The sequence below is a fragment of the Vombatus ursinus genome, unplaced genomic scaffold (genome assembly GCF_900497805.2).
Source record: "Vombatus ursinus unplaced genomic scaffold, bare-nosed wombat genome assembly UNPS02000577.1, whole genome shotgun sequence".
NCBI classification, from domain to species: domain Eukaryota; kingdom Metazoa; phylum Chordata; class Mammalia; order Diprotodontia; family Vombatidae; genus Vombatus; species Vombatus ursinus.
This window is the reverse complement of record NW_020940355.1, coordinates 15,033,899-15,052,706: the sequence shown is the minus strand read 5'-3', so window position 1 is coordinate 15,052,706 and position 18,808 is coordinate 15,033,899. Positions and strand designations below refer to the sequence as shown.

The 18,808-nt window shown below is 40.8% G+C and overlaps 1 protein-coding gene across 1 annotated transcript in view; it reads left to right on the top strand.

Moving 5' to 3' along the window:
- The first annotated feature begins 1,287 nt into the window (after window positions 1-1,287).
- The window catches only part of SMIM13 (small integral membrane protein 13), a 30,122-nt gene continuing 12,601 nt past the window's right edge, over window positions 1,288-18,808 (top strand). The window contains exon 1 of the mRNA XM_027863675.1: window positions 1,288-1,543. Within this exon, the coding sequence (XP_027719476.1) occupies window positions 1,468-1,543 (76 nt within the window). The 5' untranslated portion in view covers window positions 1,288-1,467. The remainder of the gene's footprint in view (window positions 1,544-18,808) is intronic.

The following is an 18,808-nucleotide window of genomic DNA, read 5'->3' as shown; positions in this document are numbered from 1 at the left end:
AAGAAGAAGAAGAAGAAGAAGAAGAAGAAGAAGAAGAAGAAGAAGAAACAAAAAAAAAACCTCTCAAACTCTAGCAATCTGAACTATCCAAAAGTGGAGCCGGCTGCCTGGGGAGGCAGTGAACTTACTAAAGGTCTTCAAGTGCAAGCTGAATGACTCCTTGTCATAGAGGGAATTCTAACTACTCGAGACAGTTTGGATTAGATGGTCTTAGAGGTTGTTACCCAACTCGAGGGTTTTTTTTTGTTTTAATTCTGGTCTGTGTCCCAGAAAAGGGCTGAGCCGCCGGCAGGACATAGGACAGCTCATTGAAGGTGAATTTAGGACACACAACAAATACTTCCTGTCCTCAATTCACCCACAGGCACCGACTACCGAAATACACAAACTGTGAAAAATAAACCACATTCCACCTGTTCCCAGGCGAGGAGGGGACAATCCCTGCTATTAACAAACTTTACAGTTGGCAGGGACGTGGGTGCAAATCCTCTCCTCAACTAAGAACTTAACTTCCGCCCCCGGCAGTAACTGGGGGACAGGTGCAGGTCGTTTTTCTTACCAATCACGAAGCAATGTGTTCAGTACTGGGTGTATTAATCATTCTCAAAGGGTTACGTCTAAGTCTGGCCACAGAGGACAAGTAGGGCACTAGACCACGCACAGCCCTAGCCTTCAGAAAACACTGGGAGTCTACGAGACAGCGAGCGATAGACGTAGCACACTGAGACGCAGCTGGGGGGGGGGGAAGATAAGATATGAACTCCGCGGTGCCCTATGGGAGTTGTAGTCTCCCGCACCTCCTGGCCATCCTCTCTCCACCAGCAGCGAACTGCATCTCCCAGATGCCCGTACGGCGTGGAAGGGGGTGAGGGAAGCGCTCTGACGCTATCCCGAGTCGCCGCGAGGGGGAGCGGAGCTGGAAAGCTACGGCAGCCCCCGGAGGAGCAGGAGCTGCTTGAGTAGCTGCGGGGCGGCGGGTAACGGCCGCTGTCGCCTCCTTTGCTTTGGGTCCTTTTTCACCTCCCATCCCGGGCGCGCCGACCACCACCCGCAGTGCCTAACCCCACGGCCATGGAGGCGCGTCAGGGCGGTAACCCCCTGCGGCGCGGGGTCCCGGACTCGCCGAAGCGATGAGGGGGTAGGGGGCGCTACAGCTCCCTCCGGCTCGCCCTCCTGCCCTGCTCCTCCGCCCTTGCTCCTCGGCTGCGGACCCCCTCCCACCCCAGCCTCGGTCATTCTCGGCCTCCCCCTCTGCCTCGGCGCAGTCGCTGCCCTGCCCCATAGGGGGCGCTGCTGAGGGAGCTGCTGGTCCTCATGCCATCCCGCGGCTCCAAACGGAGGAGTAGGAGCCCCTGAGAAAGGCGACGAGACTTGGGGCTCGGGCTCGTCCTCCTGCCGCCCCCTCCTCCGCCCCGCCTCCAGCTGTGCGGGTTTCCCGGCCTCCACCTCGCCCCCTCACTCTCCAAAATGTGGCAGAGCGTGGGGCTGACCCTGCTGGTGATCGTGGCCACGCTGCTCTGCGTCCTGCTCTTCATGCTGTGCGGTGAGTGCGACGTGCGGCCCGGGGTGCGGGGGACCGGGGGACCGGGGGGCCGAGGGCGGGGGGTGGCCTGGGCTTCTAGCCGCTCTTACCCCGCGGTAGCGCTGCCGCCTTCTCGCGAGCGGCTCGGGCACTTTGGGCACAATTAAGCGCCTCCTGCTTGCCGGGCACCGCGCTGTGCGCGGGGGTCGATGCAAAGAAAAGCGAAAACGTGGGCTCTGCCCTCGGGGAGCTCCCGGTCTAATCGGGGAGGGGGGGCAATGTGCAAATAGATTTCGACCGGCAAAGAGGCTTGGCACAGCATAGCGTCCAGGCAAAGGCTACGATGTTGCAGAACCCCTGGGAGGGACCCTGGTGGGGAGTGGGAGGGGGCCGGCGATCCTTGGAATTGCTCAAATTCCTCCTCCTGAGTTGGCCTGGGGGCTGGAGAAACCTCGGACCGCGCGAATTTGAGGTTGCTGAGGCCAGCCGCGGGACTGGCCGTCACCTGGACAGCCCTGGCTTTAGAGCTTGAAGGGGACCCTAGCGGTCGGTCAGCAGTGCCGGCGCTCTCCTTCTCTGCAGCCGCTGTCACCGAAGTCTGTAATGCCCTCGGCTTGTTAGAGCCCTCTGTTCGGTTCACATCGCCTCCAACTCTTCTACTTTGCTGATCCCCCAAGCCACTGGTGCCCCTCCCCCACCTCAGAATCCCTTGTACCTTTCTGGGATCTGCTCTGGTTCTTCTACCTTCTCCCTTTCCCTCAAGCCCCTGGTTCCCCCCCCCCCCCCCCGCCTTAGAATCCCCTCTTCCCTAACCCTTCTACTTTACCGATTCCCTCTAACCGCCCCCCCCCCATTCCTTGTACTTATTTTGTAGTATATACTTTGTAGGTTGACTTATCTTATAGAACGCAAGCTCCTGGAGGGCAGGGTCTGTATTGTCTTTGTAGCCCCAGCACCTTGGCGGGCCATCTGGCATATAATAGGTGCCTAATTAACTAGATGAGTGTAAATTGATTGATTTAGAAATGAAGAAACTGAGTCCCTTTGAGAACTTGCCCAGTTACACAAGCCATAAAGGGGCAGACTAAGGTTCTCTAGCTCGATATCTAGTTTGGGGTGGTAGGAGTGTTCACTCAACCATATTCTAATTTAGATTATGTATTTGAAGTGTGTCATCGGTGCTTTTAAAACTTTTAAACACATGTCGTTTCTAAGTGATTTCCCCTTCTCGAATTCTCTAATTAGAACCAGTCTTTTTGACAGATTAGTGCAATCAAGCCAAAGAAATGAACACATTGATTGTATCTAGTTGGTTTTTTTTTTTAACCCTTGTCTCAGTTGAAGGTGAAATTATTTGTTCCCTCATGTCTTTTATAGGTAGGTAATAAAAAAAGTGTTTTTGGTAGGATTGTAATGTGGATGACCTTTATTTTCCTGTAATAAGTATTAGTAAGAGGAGTTGTGTATTAAAAGCCAAACTGTTAACTTCAGTTTGAACCCAAAATAGGATTCCAAACAAATCTTAGTGTTTTACAAAGATAATTTAAAATGTAGCTCATGTTAAACTGCATTGTAAAGTGCTTTGAATGTGAAGGTCAGAAAATCCAGCTTAGGTCTGGTGATAATACTGATATCTGTGCTGATGTTTTTCTTTAGAAGCCAGGCTAAATTTTGTTCTTGGTTAAGTATTAGTACAACTTTAGGCTCTTTTGACACCTTGATACTGAGACCTAATAATAACCAAGTGACTTTGGTCTCCTAGAAAAGTTCCTGAATGGTAATGAAGATTAGAAATAGATTGTATAACATTGGTCTCTAGTGATCTCTTATAAATGAATATTTGCAAGACAATGGAGCATAAATTTAAAGTTTATATAGTAATTGGTTACATAGAGTAAAATTCATGGCTAAAAAGCTTAATTTAAACTAGGAACTAAAAATGTTACCAGCAGACCTCCTTGTATTACACTTATCTATATTGAGCATTGCATATATTGGTTTTTTTTTTTTTTGTGGCAACCCTGTCTCAAATCTGTTGGCTCCATTTTTCTAGTTGCAAGTGCTCACATCATGTCTCTGTGTCACATTTTGGTAATTCTTGCAATATTTCAAAATTTTCATTGTAATTTTAGCTGTTATGGTGATCTGTGATCAGTGATCTTAATTGTTTTGGGGTGCCACAAACTGCATCCATATAAGATGGCGAACTTAATAAATGTTGTGTGTGTTTTGACTGCTTTGCCTACCAGCCATTCCTGTCTCTTCCTCTCATAGGGCTTCCCTATTCCCTGAGACATAACAATATTGAAATTAGGTAACTTAATAATCTATAATAACAGTATCATGTCTAAAAAATGTACCTATCTTAATTAAGAAATATGTTATTGTCCAAAAAATACTAACCGTCATCTGAGCCTTCAGCAAGCTTCTAGTCTTTTTGCTGGTGGAGGGTCTTGCCTTGATGTTGATGGCTGCTGACTGATCAGGGTGGTGGTTGCTGAAGGTTGGGGTGGCTGTGGCAATTTCTTAAAATAAGACAACAGTAAAGTTTGCTGCATCCTTCCTTTCACTTGAACACTTAGAAGCCATTTAAGGATTATTAATTGGTCTAATTTCAATATTGTGTCTTATATGGTGTAGTTTGTGGTGCCCCAAACAATTACAGTAGTAACGTCAAAGATCACTGATCTCAGATGACTATAACAGATAAAATAATGAAAACATTTGAACTATTGTGAGAATTTCCAAAATGTGACACAGAGACACAATGTGAGCCATATCTGCAAAGTGCAATGAAGGATTATATGCCTGCACTAAACTGAGGATGCTATCAAGTTTTGCTTGGGTTCATTTTCTGATTTTTTTCCTGATCACAGCACTTTCTTCTAGTTTTACTGCTGTTGTTTCTTAGTTTTCTTTAAAGGATCAGGATCTACTTTCCTGTGCCTTCTCCTGGGCCCTCTTATCTCTCTGAAATAGATGTTCTTAACCTTATTTTGTGTCATAGACCTTTTGGCAGTCTGGTAAAGCCTATGGACCTCTTCTCAGTATTAGTATTTTAAATGAATAAAATAAAATGTATAGGATTACAGAGGAAATCAATTTGAATTGAAATATATTTATCAAAATAATAAGCAAGTTCACAGCTCTGAGGTGATTAACTCTTGCTCTGTAATATCATCTGGAATGAGTTCAATGATCACCTTTATAAAAATTCCTAGATCTGTATTTAGCTTCATTTTCTGGACTGTATTCACAAAATGCTTATTGGACCTCTTCAACTCCATATTTCATAAGTCATGTCTAAAGCAGATTCATTCTCTGCCCCCTAAATTCCTACCTTCCTAGAGCGTAGCTATCTTTCCAATTACCAGGTTAGATCTAGAAATTGTCTTGTCGTTTTGTCCTCCTTCATGTCACTTACATCAGTTCATGTCACTCATGGGGCGATTGCCCTCGTTCATCTCTTCATCATCCCTCCCTTGGACTACTGGAATATCCTCCTCATTGGTTTTTCTGCCTCCAGTCTGTCTCCTCTCAGATCCGTCCTCCACACAGCCGTCAAGCTGATATTCCTAAAGCACAGGGCTGAGTTTGTCATTCCCTGCTTAGGAAACTCCAGTAATTCCCACTTGCTTCTAAGAAAAATGCAGACTCCTTGATTGGCTTTTAAAACCTTTCACACTTGGACTCTCGTCTACTATTCTAGACTCTTTAAACATTACTCTCCACACCCTCTCAAATTCCAGCCAAACTGGCCTCCTGCTGTTCTGTGACACTTGAGGTCACTCCTCTGCCTCAGAACCTATAACTCAGCTCAAATGTCACCCCCTACAGAAAACCTATTCTGATTCTCCTCAGGTGCTGGTTTCACCCTCTATTCCCCGGTACTTTGTATATATTTCATATTACATTTTCTTTAGGTTTTTTTTTAGGTTTTTAAAAAGCAATCGGGGTTAAGCGACTTGCCCAGGGTCACACAGCTAGTAAGTGTCAAGTGTGTGGTCTGAGGCTGGATTTGAACTCAGGTCCTCCTGACTTCAGGGCTGGTGCTCTATCCACTGCGCCACCTAGCTGCCCCCATATTACATTTTCTAAATAGATTTTGTGCTCCTACTTGCCCACCTCACCCATATAAGCTCCTAAGGGTGGGGTTTGTTCCCCTCCCACACACACACAATTGGTGCACAGTAAGCATCTAATGCTTGGTAAATTGAATTGTGTGTTTATCTTCAAGCTGTGGTTTACGTAGATTGTGGATAGTTAGGATTTTTAGAATAAAGATGACTGAGTTATCTTGATTTGGGGGGAGGGGAAACTTGTTTTCCTCCCAAGTTTGTTCAGTCATGTCTGACTCTTCATGACCCCATTTGTGGTTTTCTCAGCAAAGATACTGGAGTGGTTTGCTATTTCCTTCTCCAGCTCATTTTTACAGATGAGGAAACTGAGGCAAATAAGGTTAAGTGATTTGCCTAGGGTCACAGAGTTTTTAAGTGTTTGAAGCCAGAGTTGAACTCAAGAAGATGGGTCTTCCTTACTCCAGGCCAGGCACTCTGTCCACTGCCCCACTTATCTGCTTTCCCCTAAGTATTTTGCATTTATAGTTCATGCTACTTGAGAGTATGCACGTGGCTGAAAATGCCAGTATGAGAACAATAGACCTTCCCACAGTCACAAGTGAAAATGGTTATGGAAGTTACTTAAGAGAAATAATTTTAATTGCTACTGTTTTTCTAGGCATGCCCTTCTGTTATGATTTCTAATATATATATATATATATATATATATACGTACACACACATATATATATCAAGGTACTTTATTAGTAAGCATTTATTGTGTAAATACTCTTTTCTTCAAATAAGTAGGCCTTCCTTTTTTGAAATATGGCTACTTAAATTATATACTAAATAGCTTTTTCATTTTTAATTGAACATCCTCTTTTCTATACATCTCCTGCATAAAAGGTCTGATGTGTTGATAGAGCACAAAAAACTTAACCTTTTGAAACACTGAGTAAGAACTGGTGCTTGGAGACTCACTCTTATCAATTGAAGTGATAAAGGACTAAGACTAGGTGTAAAAGATTAGTGAATGTTAACTCTTTAGAGCATTCAATGAGGAAAATGATGATATAATAAGAAAATGCAAAGGGTGGATTAATACACAGAAAAGGGGTAGCCCATGAAGATAAATGGTCATCTTTGGCTAACTGGGCCCAAATTAGCCCCCTGGTGAATTCCTTACTGATTCTCATCAGGCAACCTTTTGATCTCAGTTTGGTTTCTAAATAGGTTCTCCTCTTGGAAGGAGAATTCAGCTTATAAATTATTAAACTGGCTTTTAGTCAGGTGGGCAATATGAGCCATTCTCACCCCCACAAATAAACACATCCCATTCACACTCAGTATAAAATAAACATCAGGATTCCAGCTGAGGGAAAGATTATTTTCATTTTTATTACCAAATTCCTTATCAAGTTTCCAATATTTCAGAAGCTCTTGATAAATAAATGCATGTTGATTTAGGGAAGAAGTAGAGGAAAAACTTAGCAACCTTGTTGCTTTACTTCTTTAACTGCCAATTAGTGTAAATAGATTGTGTTCCAGGACCTTTGATAGCTTTTTCTTACCCTTTAATGTTGAATAAAGTTTATAGTTAGTGCTGTTGAAGAATTTAAAGCCATCTGTAGTGCTTAAAAATGTTTGAATTGAATGGATTATTAAGATAACTGAATATAGTATTTGAGGTAGTATGAAAGGTTTACAGAAAGAAGATTGTACATTATTAGTGCCCATTAATTAATGCCATTCTCTCTGCCAGACTCCCAGAAAATATCAGGAGTGGGGAACCTGCAGCCTTGAGGCCACATGTTGGCCCCCTTAGTAGAAAGATTTGTTCTTAGTAGAAAGAAAGTTTGGATTCAGTCAAAGGGCCATACTTGAGGACCTAGAGGGCCACGTTTGTCCTCGAAGCCCAATGTTCCTCATCCTGGGTTAGACTTTGATTTGATTTCGTTTCATGAAGGGATGGGAGAAGGGCTCTAAGATCCGATCTGTTTTACCTTTTCTGAATGAGCTTGCATTATTGACCAGTATAAGATAATGCAGAATTAGGTGACTACTTTATATTGATTTGATAAGCACAATTTATGAAGGTTAGGAATTAATTTTGCATGCAGGCAGGTAAATTTATTTCATTTTTATCTTTCATGTGCATTTAGTATGGTGCAACCGATCAATTTCCATGTAAATTCAATTCATGTAGAGCTTTACATACTATAAAGTAAGCTGTCTTATGTATTTTAATAAGTATTTAGCTTTGTACTTACTCTTTCAAATTGGGGTCTATGACGTCAAAATTATTTTTATAAAAATACTAAAATATTACTTATCTATTAAAATATTTTTCCCTTTTCCAACTACATATTTTTGTGGGGCCAGATTTGCTTCATATACTTCAGCCAAAATAACATATTGAAATAGATTAAATGTAGAAACAGATGTGAGAATCCAGTTATCTTCTATTAAGCCAGACTTTAAGATTGTTGTGTTTGTCCTTCATCCTTGGAAGAGGGTCATGACATCAGGGAGATGATAACAGGACTTGCAATTGACTTTGATTTGAGTGAGGAAGGGCTGTGCGGTGTCATCAGCCTTACTTTCTCCTCCAGAGCCATCTGGCTGCAGTGGGCAGATATTCATCAGGACCACTGGAGATGGCCTAGCAAGCCAGACTTTAAAGAAATTTGCAAAATACGTAAGGTAATGTCATTATGTCACTGTTTTTTTTGTTTGGAAAATCACAGTATTTTTCATAACATGTTATTTATGTTAGCAGGTAATGAATTTGTTTTTAAATGTTAACATATTATAAAAAGTTATCAAATTTTAATTACCAATACAGTAAATATCAATATACACAACCCACATAAACACAAGAAGTCCAGTAGACATGAAAGATAAACACCTCTTGTTGCACGAGAACTCAGGAGATGTTGCATCCAAATAGCCCTGAGTGAAACAAGGTTGACCAACGAAGTCTGGCTTAACAAAGTTGGAGCTGCCCGCAGTGATGGAGAGTGCTGTGAAGCTGGCATAGTTTTCAAAATCAAAAGTAATCTAGTCAGCAAGCTTGTGTGCCTCCTAAAAGGAATGAATAGCAGGCTCATGACAATTTGATTGCCACTTGCAGGAAAACAGCACCCACCATCATCAGTGCATATGCTTCCACCATGACAACCCTGATGAAGTCAAAAGAAAAATTTTATGAAGACCTGGAGATCCTCATCATCAATGTGCCAAAAGAGGACAAGCTTGTAATTCTGGGTTTAACGCAGAGTAGGCACAGATTATCAGAAATATCTGGGAATCCTTGGGAGTAATTGAATCAGAAACAGCAACAGTCACTTACTGCTGAAGCCTTGTTCATCTTACGATTTCATCACCAACACTATGTTCCATTTACCTAAACACAATAAAACTTTGGGGATGCACTCTAGCAGCAGACATTGGCATTTAATAGACATGTCATTGTAAGGATAAGAGACAGACAGGATGTGAGAGCGATGAAGGTGATGTGTGGTGCAGAGGGCTGGACTGAATATAGACTTAATCCTCTTCAAGCTAAACATTCTCATGTCAAGAGGACTACCAGAAGACTTAATGTCAACAGATAGAGTGTTTGCTGAGGAGGAACAGTTCATTGCTAACTTGGAGGGAAAGCTGAGCCAACACATATTTGGCAACAGTAGGGCAGAAAAGGAATGGGTAGCTTTCAGAGATTTGGTGTACAGCACTGCATTTGCTCATCTGAGCTGGAACGCTCATAAATATCAAGATTGGTTTGATGAAAATGAGGGGAAATTTAGAAGTTGCTAAATGAAAAACAAGAACTCCACAGGTTTACCAGCAGGATAGTTTATCTGCCCCAAGAAAGCTTTAATAGGCTCCATCAAAAGCATAGTGCAAGTGAAACTTGGAGAGAGATGCGGTATTCTTCACTCAGTAGAAAGCAGATGAAATTGTTTTATGCTGATAGTAACAATCCAACGCGCTTTCATGATACCCTGAAGGCTATTTATGGCCCAAAGACCTGTGGTATATCTCAGCTACTCAACACTGATGGAGCCACATTAGTTAGTGATAAGGACATGATCCTGGAGAGATGGACTGAACACTTCCATAATGTTCTCAACAGACTGTCATCAACCAATGCTGAAGCCATTGACTCTTTACTTCAAGTTGAAGTCAATCCTCTTCTAGCTGAACTTCTACCTGAAGAAGAGGTTTTGCATGCCATGTGAATGTGGCAAAGCTCCTGGTGCTGATTCTATTCCAGCTGAGATTCACAAGGTAGGGAGTCCACTGCTCTTACAAAAGCTGACTGAAATCTTCTGGGTTATATGGCAAGAGGAGGTTATCCCCCATGAATTCAAGGATGTCTCTATTGTCCATCTCTATAAAGGAAAAGGAAATCAGTTGTCCTGTGACAATCATGGGGTGGGGAGGTGTTGTCTTTCTCTTAGTCATTGCTGGCAAGATTCTTGCCAGAGTCCTTAATTGACTAATCTTTGACCTGGAAGATGGCCATCTGCCCAAGAGCTGGTATAGTTTTGTAAAGGGCTAAGAAATGGTTGATATGGTGTTTGCTGCTCAACAACTTCAGGAGAAATCTGATTAAAGTCTTTGATACTGTTAGTCATGAGGGCTTGTGGAAAATCATGGCAAAATTTTTTTGCTTGGAGAAGTTCAGCAGTATTGTATGCCAGTTTCATGATGGCTTGCTTACATAGGTTCTGAATAATGCTGTCTGTTTTCCTAGTCACCAGTGGAGTGAAGTAGAGCAGTGTGTTTGCTCGCAACCATGCTTTTTACCATGATGTTTTCAGTGATGTTGTCAGAAGCCTTCAACAAGAACAAAAAAAAGCATCAAGGTCAGCGACCTCACTGATGGCAAATTATTTAACTTGAAAAGACTACAAGCCAATACAGTGGAGGGAGAATTGGTACACAGCTTTTTGTTCGCAGATGATTATGTACTCATGTAACCTCTGAGGCTGAGATACAACAGAGTATGGATCAATTCTTTGCCGCTTGTGCTAATTTTGGCCTGACAACACCAAGGAAACACAGGTTCTCCATCAGCCCGGCACCACACCATTCATACATGGAACCATTGGTTATAGCAAATGGAGAAATCTTGAATGCAATGGAGGACAAGCTTGTAATTCTGGGTTTAACGCAGAGTAGGCACAGATTATCAGAAATATCAGGGAATCCTTGGGAGTAATTGAATCAGAAACAGCAACAGTCACTTACTGCTGAAGCCTTGTTCATCTTACGATTTCATCACCAACACTATGTTCCATTTACTTCCATATACTTTCCATATACTTTGGCAGTATACTTTCCAGGGATGTAGACATAGATAATGAGCTTGACACATGCATTGCCAGAGCCAGTTCATTGTTTGGGAGGCTCAAAAGGAAAGTGTGGGAGAGTTATTAGACTGCCTATCAAACTGGTGGTCTACAGAGCTGTTGTGCTGACCCCATTGTTGTATACCTGTGAAACCTGAACAGTATACCAGAGCCATGCCAGGAAACTGAACTGCTTCCATTTGAATTATCTTAAGAAGATTCTAAAGATCACCTGGCAAGATAAGGTACTGGATACTGAGGTCCTTTCTCATACTGAACTGCCAGGCATTCAAACTTTCCTACAGAGAGCACAACCCTGTTAGGCTGGCCATGTTGTTCAAATGTGGAAAACTCACACAAGGCAAGTGTTCACATGGAGGTCAGAAGAAGCTATACAAGGATACGCTCAAGGTTTCTGAAGAACTTTGGAATCAGTTGTGAGACACGGGAGACACTTGTGCCAGTGTCTCCCAAGCCAAAGATGCTAAGGGGATTGGACAACTGGTCAGAAAAAAATCTACAGGAGACCCCTGTGCTAGGGGCCCTGAGGAGCAGTATCACTTGTAGCTTCAGGGGATCAGGATCCCTGCCCAGTTAAGGAACAGAGTATAGACCAGGAGAGCAGTGACTAGACTTCTCCCTGAATGACATTACCTTAGAAACAGCAAACGTTTCCAAACTCCTGGAATCATCTGTGAAAAAAGCAGTGTGAAAAAGCCTGAAACATGGGAATGTGCCCCACCCCCCACCTCCACCCTGGAAACAGAGCTCAACTTTAACCTCAAGTCATGTAATAGGCTTGGAAACAGCAACAACAAAGAGAACCTGACCATAAATAAAGACCTATCATTGTGACAGGGAAGATCAAGACAAAAACTCAGAAGACTATGATGTCAAAATAGCTGCAAGCAAACCTCAAAGAAAAAAATAGTGAATTGGACACAAACTCAACAAGAATTCATGGAAGAGCTGAAAGATTGTTTTAAAAATCAAATATTAGTGACAGAGGAAAAATTGAGAAAAGAAATAAGAGCAACGTAAGAAAATTATAAAATGGCAACAGTTTGATAAAAGAGGCACAAAAAACATTACTAAAGAAAATAACACCTTAAAAAACAACTGGCCAGCCAAGATGGCATAGTAAAAGCAGTGACTTGCTTGAGTTCTCCCGAAACCCCTCCAAATACCTGTAAAAATGACTCTAAACAAATTCTAAAGCAGCAGAACCCACAAAAAGACAGAATGAAACAAATTTCCAGCCCAAGACAGCCTGGATGGTTGATCGGAAAGATCTATCACTCTAGGCTGGGAGAGGAGCCCAGTCTGGGCTGGGACGCGCAGGCTTCAGCGAACCTGAAGCAAGCCTCAGAGGACTGAATCATGGACAGCTGTGGCGGTTTCCAGACCTCTCAACCCATGAATGCCAAAGACAGCTTAGAAAGTCACTAGGATAAGTCTGTGTCTGCGGTGAGAGAGAAGCTCGGGGTCCCAGCTCGAGTCCTCAAGCGTGGCCTTGGGTGGTGGCTGCCTCCAGAGCTTCCAGGCCACAGACTGAGGGGGAATCGAGTGGCTGATCAGAGGGGGATTGCAGGGATCTCTCTGCTGGTGCAAGATTCTCTTGCTTTGCCCGTGCTTGGATCTGGGTTACAGTTCTGGGTGGTGGACATGGGGCAAGGAGGAGCGCTGGTGTATTGGAGCTTGTGGTGACTGTGGAGAGAGAATCCTCCTCACAGTTCCAAGACAGAAAAGAGTGCTTGTGGCCACTCATAGACCAGAGCACAGGCCAGGAAAGGAGTAAACACCTTGCTTTTGATCATAGCACCTTGGAGGAACTGAAAATTTACAGGTCCCTAGAAGTATTTCTGAAAACAATTGCACAAAACCCCTGAAGCTTGGGACAGTACATTCTCCACACTGGAAGCAGATCCCTACCTTAACAGAGAGTTTATAACTCAAGTAATTGGCTGGGATCATGAGCAAGCAGTGCAAAAAGAGTCAGACTATATTATCTTACTTTGGTGACAAAGAAGATCAAAACATACAACCAGAAGAAGACAACAAAGTCAAAGTCCTACATCCAAAGCCTCCAAGAAGAATATGAATTGGCCCCAGGCCATAGAAGAGCTCAGAAAGGATTTTGAGAAGCAAGTAAGAGAAGTAGAGGAAAAACTGAGAGTGATGCAAGAAAATCATGAAAAACAAGTCAACAGCTTGCTAAAGGAGACCCAAAAAAATACTGAAGAAAATAACACCTTAAAAAATAGCCTAACCCAGATGGCAAAAGAGGTCCAAAAAGCCAATGAGGAGAAGAATGCCTTAAAAAGCAAAATTGGCCAAATGGAAAAGGAAGTCCAAAGGCTTACTGAAGAAAATACTTCCTTAAAAATTAGAATGGAGCATTTGGAAACTAGTGACTTTATGAGAAATCAAGACACTGTAAAACAAATTCAAAAGAATGAAAAAATAGAAAATAATGTGAAATATCTCATTGGAAAAACAACTGACCTGGAAAATAGATCCAGGAGAGAGAATTTAAAAATTATTGGACTATCTGAAAGCCGTGATCAAAAAAGGAGCCCAGACATCATCTTTCAAGAAATTATCAAGGAAAACTGCCCTGATATTTTAGAACCAGAAGGCAAAATAGAAATTGAAAAAATCCACCGATCACCTCCTGAAAGAGATCCCCAAAGGAAAACTCCTTGGAATATTGTAGCCAAATTCCAGAGTTCCCAGGTCAAGGAGAAAATATTGCAAGAAGTGAGAAAAAAACAATTCAAGCATTGTGGAAATACAATCAGGATAACACAAAATTTAGCAGCTTCTACATTAAGGGATCGCAGGGCTTGGAATATAATATTCCAGAGGGCAAAGGAGATAGAATTACAACCAAGAATCACCCAGCAAAACAACATAATGCTTCAGGGGGAAAAATGGACATTCAGTGAAATAGAGGACTTTCAAGCATTCTTGATGAAAAGACCAGAGCTAAATAGAAAATTTGACTTTCAAATACAAGACTCAAGACAAACATGAAGAGGAAAACAGGAAAGAGAAATCATAAAGGACTTATTAAGGTTGAACTGTTTACATTCTGCATGGTAAGATGATATTTGTAACTCATGAGTCCTTTGTCAATATTAGAGTAGTTGGAGGGAAAAATTATATGTATGTATATAGATAGATAGATAGATAGATAGATAGATAAATAGAGGGCACAGGGTGAGTTGAAGATGAAGGGGTGATATCTGGAGAATAAAATTAAGGGGTGAGAGAGGATTATACAGAGAGAAGGAGAAAGGGAGAGGTAGAATGGGGTATATTATCTCACATAAAACAGATAAGAAAAGGCTTCTACAGTGGAGGGGAAATGGGGGAAGGTGGGAGGGAATGAATGAATCTTATTCTCATCGGATTTGGCTTAAGGAGAGAATAACATACACACTCAGTTGGGTATGTAAATCTATCTTACCCTACAGGAAAATTGGGGAGGAAGGGGACAAGAGAGCAGGAGAATGATAGAAGGGAGGGGGTAATCAGAAGCAAACACTTCTAAGGAAGGACAGGGTCAAAAGAGAGAATAGAATAAATGGGGGGCGGGATAGGATAAAGGGGAAATATAGTTAGTGTTCCACAACATGACTACTGTGGAAGTGTTTTGCATGACTGTACATGTATAACCTATATTAAGTTGATTGCCTTCTCAATGAGGGTAGGTGGGGAGGGAAGAAGGGAGAAAATTTGGAACCCAAAATTTTAAAAACAAAAGTTAAAACAAAATTGTTTTCACATGCAACTGGGAAATAAGATATACAGGAAATGGGGTATAGAAATCTATCCTGTCCTACAGGAAAATTGAAGGGGAAGGAGATAAGAGAAGGGGGGAGAGATAGAAGGGAGGGCATATTAGGAGAAGGAGTACTCAGAATGCATGCCATCTTGGGGTGGGGGGATGGATGAGATGGGGAGAAATTCGAAACTCAAAATCTTGTGGAAGTGAATGTTAAACTAAAAATAAATAAATAAATGAAAAAAAAATAAACCAAAAAACAAAAACAACTGGCCAAATGGTAAAAGGTACAAAACTTCACTAATGAAAATAACTGCTTAAAAAGCAGAATTAGTCAAATGGGAAAAGAGATATAAAACCTTAGTGAAGAAAATAATTCCTTAAAAATAAAAGCTGGGCAAATGGAAGCTAATGATTCCATGAGACATCAAGAAATAATAAAACAAAATCAAAAAAATGAAAAAAAAAGAAGAAAATGGGAAATATCTTATGAGAAAAACTGGCCTTGAAAACAGATTGAGGAGAGATAATTTAAAATTGAACTGCCTGAAAGCCATAATCAAATTAAGACCCTTAGCATCATATTTAAAGAAATTATAAAGGAAAACTGCCCCAATATTCTAGAACCAGAAGGTAAAATAGAAATTGAAAGAATCCATAGATGACCTCCTGATAAAGGTCCCAAAATGAAAAATCCCAGGAATTTTATAGCCAAATTCCAAAGCTCTCATTTCAAAGAGAAAATACTTCAAGCAGCCAGAAAGAAACCATTCAAATACCATATTGCTACAGTCAGGATCACACAAGATTTAGCACCTACCACCTTAAAGGAATGAAGGGCTTGGAATTTGATATTCTGGGTGGCAAAGGAGCCAGGATTAAAACCAAGAATAACCTACTCAGCAAAACTGAGTGTTATCCTTCAGGGGAAAATGGATATTTAGTGAAAGAGGACTTTCAAGCATTTCTGATTAAAAGACCGTAGTTGAATAAAAAATATGATTTTCAAATATAAGACTCCAGAGAAGCATAGAAAGGTAAACATGAAAGAGAAATCATAACAGGCTCAATAAATTTAAACTGTTTACATTCCTTTATGGGAAGATGATACATGTGACTCCTAAAAACTTCATCATTATTAGGGCAGTTAGGAGGACTCCACATAGAGTGCATAGTATTGAGTCTATTATTTGGGATCATCTTAAAAAAAAAATGGATGGGTGAGAAAGAGTGATGTACTGTGAGAAAGGGGGAAGGGAGAGGAAGAATGGGAGAAATTGTCTCACATAAAAGAGGTATGCAAGGAAGAGCTTTATAGTAGAGGGGGAAATGGTGGGGAGGTAGGCAATGCTTGAACTTCAGTCTCGTAAAATTTTTCGAAGAAGGAAGACTATATGATGTATGTATATATGTGTGTGTGTATACATACATAAATACACACTTACATTCATTTGGGTATAGGAATCTATCTTACCCAACAGGGAAATAGGAGGAGAACATAAGAGAAAAGAGTGAGGTGATAAAAGGGAAGGTGAATTAAGTGGGCAGAAGCAAAACAGACTTTTGAGGAGGAATTGGGAGAAAAGAAAGAATAATAAACAGAAGGAAAATAGGATAGAAGATAATAAACAGTATCAGTAACTGTGAATGTGAATGGGATTAATTTACCCATAAAACAGAAGGGGATAGTAGAACGCATTAGAAACAAGAATCCAACAATATCTTGTTTACCAAAAACACATTTGAAACAGAGACACACTCACAGAGTTAAAATAAGGGGCTAAAGCAGAATGTGCAATCATGATTTCAGACAAAGAAGCAAAAATAGACCTAATTAAAAGGGATAAGCAGGGAAACTACATCTTGGGAAAAAGAACCATTGACAATGAAGTAATATCAATACTAAACATATATGCATCAAATGGCATAACATCTAAATTCTTAAAGGAAAAGTCATGTGAACTACAGGAGGAAATAGTAAAACTATTCTAGTGGGGGGTCTCAACTTTCCCCCTCAGCTAGATAAATCTAACCATAAAGTAAATGAGAAAGAAGTCAAGGAGATGAATAGAATTTTAGAAAAGTTAGATATGCTGGGCCTCTGGAGAAAACTGAATGGAAATAGAAAGGAATGTACCTTTTTCTGAGCTGTATATGGCACCTTTACAAAAATTCACCACATATTAGGGCACAAAAACCTCACAACCAAATGCAGAAAAGCAGAAATATTAAATGCACCCTTTTTAGCCCATAATGCAATAAAAATTACATGTAATGAAGGGCTAGAGAAGCATACATTAAGAGCTATTTGGACACTTATATAATCCTAATGCAATAAAAATTACATTTAATGAAGGGCTAGAGAAGCATACATTAAGAGCTATTTGGACACTAATGTAATCCTAAAGAATGAGTGGGTCAAAGAACAAATAATAGGAACAATTAATAATTTCATTAAAGAGAATGACATTGAAGAGAATTTTATTAAAGAGAAAGCATTCATTAATGAGAAATGCTGGTAAAACTGGAAAGCAGTTTGGCAGAAATGAGGCCTAGACCAGCGTCTCACACCATATACCAAAATAATGTAAAAATGTGTAAATGATTTAGATGTAATGGGTAATAGCATAAGCAAATTAGGGGAGCCTAGGAAAAAATGTACCTGTCAGATCTATAGATAAGAGAAGAGTTTATGACCAAATGAGATAGACAGGATTACGGGAAGTAAATATATATTTTGATCTCACAAAATTAAAAAGGGTTTGCACAAACAAAACCAATGTAGCCAAAATTAGAAAGAAAGCAGAAAACTGGGAGTAGGGAGGATTTACAGCAAATTTCTCTGACAAAGACCTCATTTCTCAAATATATAGGGAACCAAGACAAATTTATAAAAAATAAGAGTCACTCCTCAATTGATAAATGGTCAAAGGATATAAACTTGTAGTTTTAGAAGAAGAAATCAAAGCTCTAAATCACTATTGTTAAGAGAAATGCCAATTAAAACAACTCTGAGGTACCATCCACATCTATTAGGTTGACCAACATGACAGAAAAGAAAAATAAGACATACTAAAGGGGATGTGGAAAAATAGGTACACTAAATGCCCCGGTTGGTAGAATTGTGACCTGGTCCAAATGTTCTTGAGAATTATGCTCAAAGGGCTATAAAACTGTGTATACCCTTAGACCCAGCACCTTAGGTATCTCCTTCTACATGAATTTTTTGGGTTTTTTTTTTTTTTTTTTTTTTTGCAGCCTGTGGGCCAGAGCTGAGGCTTGAATCTCAATGTCTCTGTTGCCCATTTTATTTATTTTTTTAATTGATTTATTTTGAATTATCAGCAATCACTTCCATAAGCTTTTGAGTTTTAAATTTTTCTCCCCCTCCCTCCCCAAGGCAGCACACAATCTGATATAGTCTATGCATATACATATCCATTAAATATTTTCACATTAGTGATGTGGTAAGTAAGAATTAGAACTAATAGGAGGAATCACCAGAAAGAGGAAACAAAACACAACAGAAGAAGAAAAAATAGCAAATATTATGCTTCGATCTGCATTCAAACTCAGTAGTTCTTTCTTTGGATGTGGATAGCATTTTCCATCATGAGGCCTTTGGGGATGCCTTAGATCCATGTATTGCTGAGAAGGGTTAAGTCTATCAATATTAGTCATTGCACAACGTGGCTGTTACTGTGTACAATGTTCTCCTGGTTCTGCTCACTTCATTCAGCATCAGACCATACAAGTCTTTCCAGGTTTTTCTGAAGTTTTCTTCCAGCACAATAGTATTTCATTACATTCATATACCACAACTTGTTCAGCCGTTCCCCAATTGATGGGCATCCTCTCAATTTCCAATTCTTTGCCACCACCAAAAGAGCTGCTATAAATATTTTTGTACGTGTGGGTCCTTTTCCCACTTGTATGATCTCTTTGGGATACCCTAGAAGTGCTATTGCTGGGTCAAAGGATATGCACAGTTTTACAGCCTTTTGGGCATAGTTCTAAATTGTTCTCCAAAATGGTTGAATCATTTCACAACTCCGCCAACAATGCATTAGTGTTC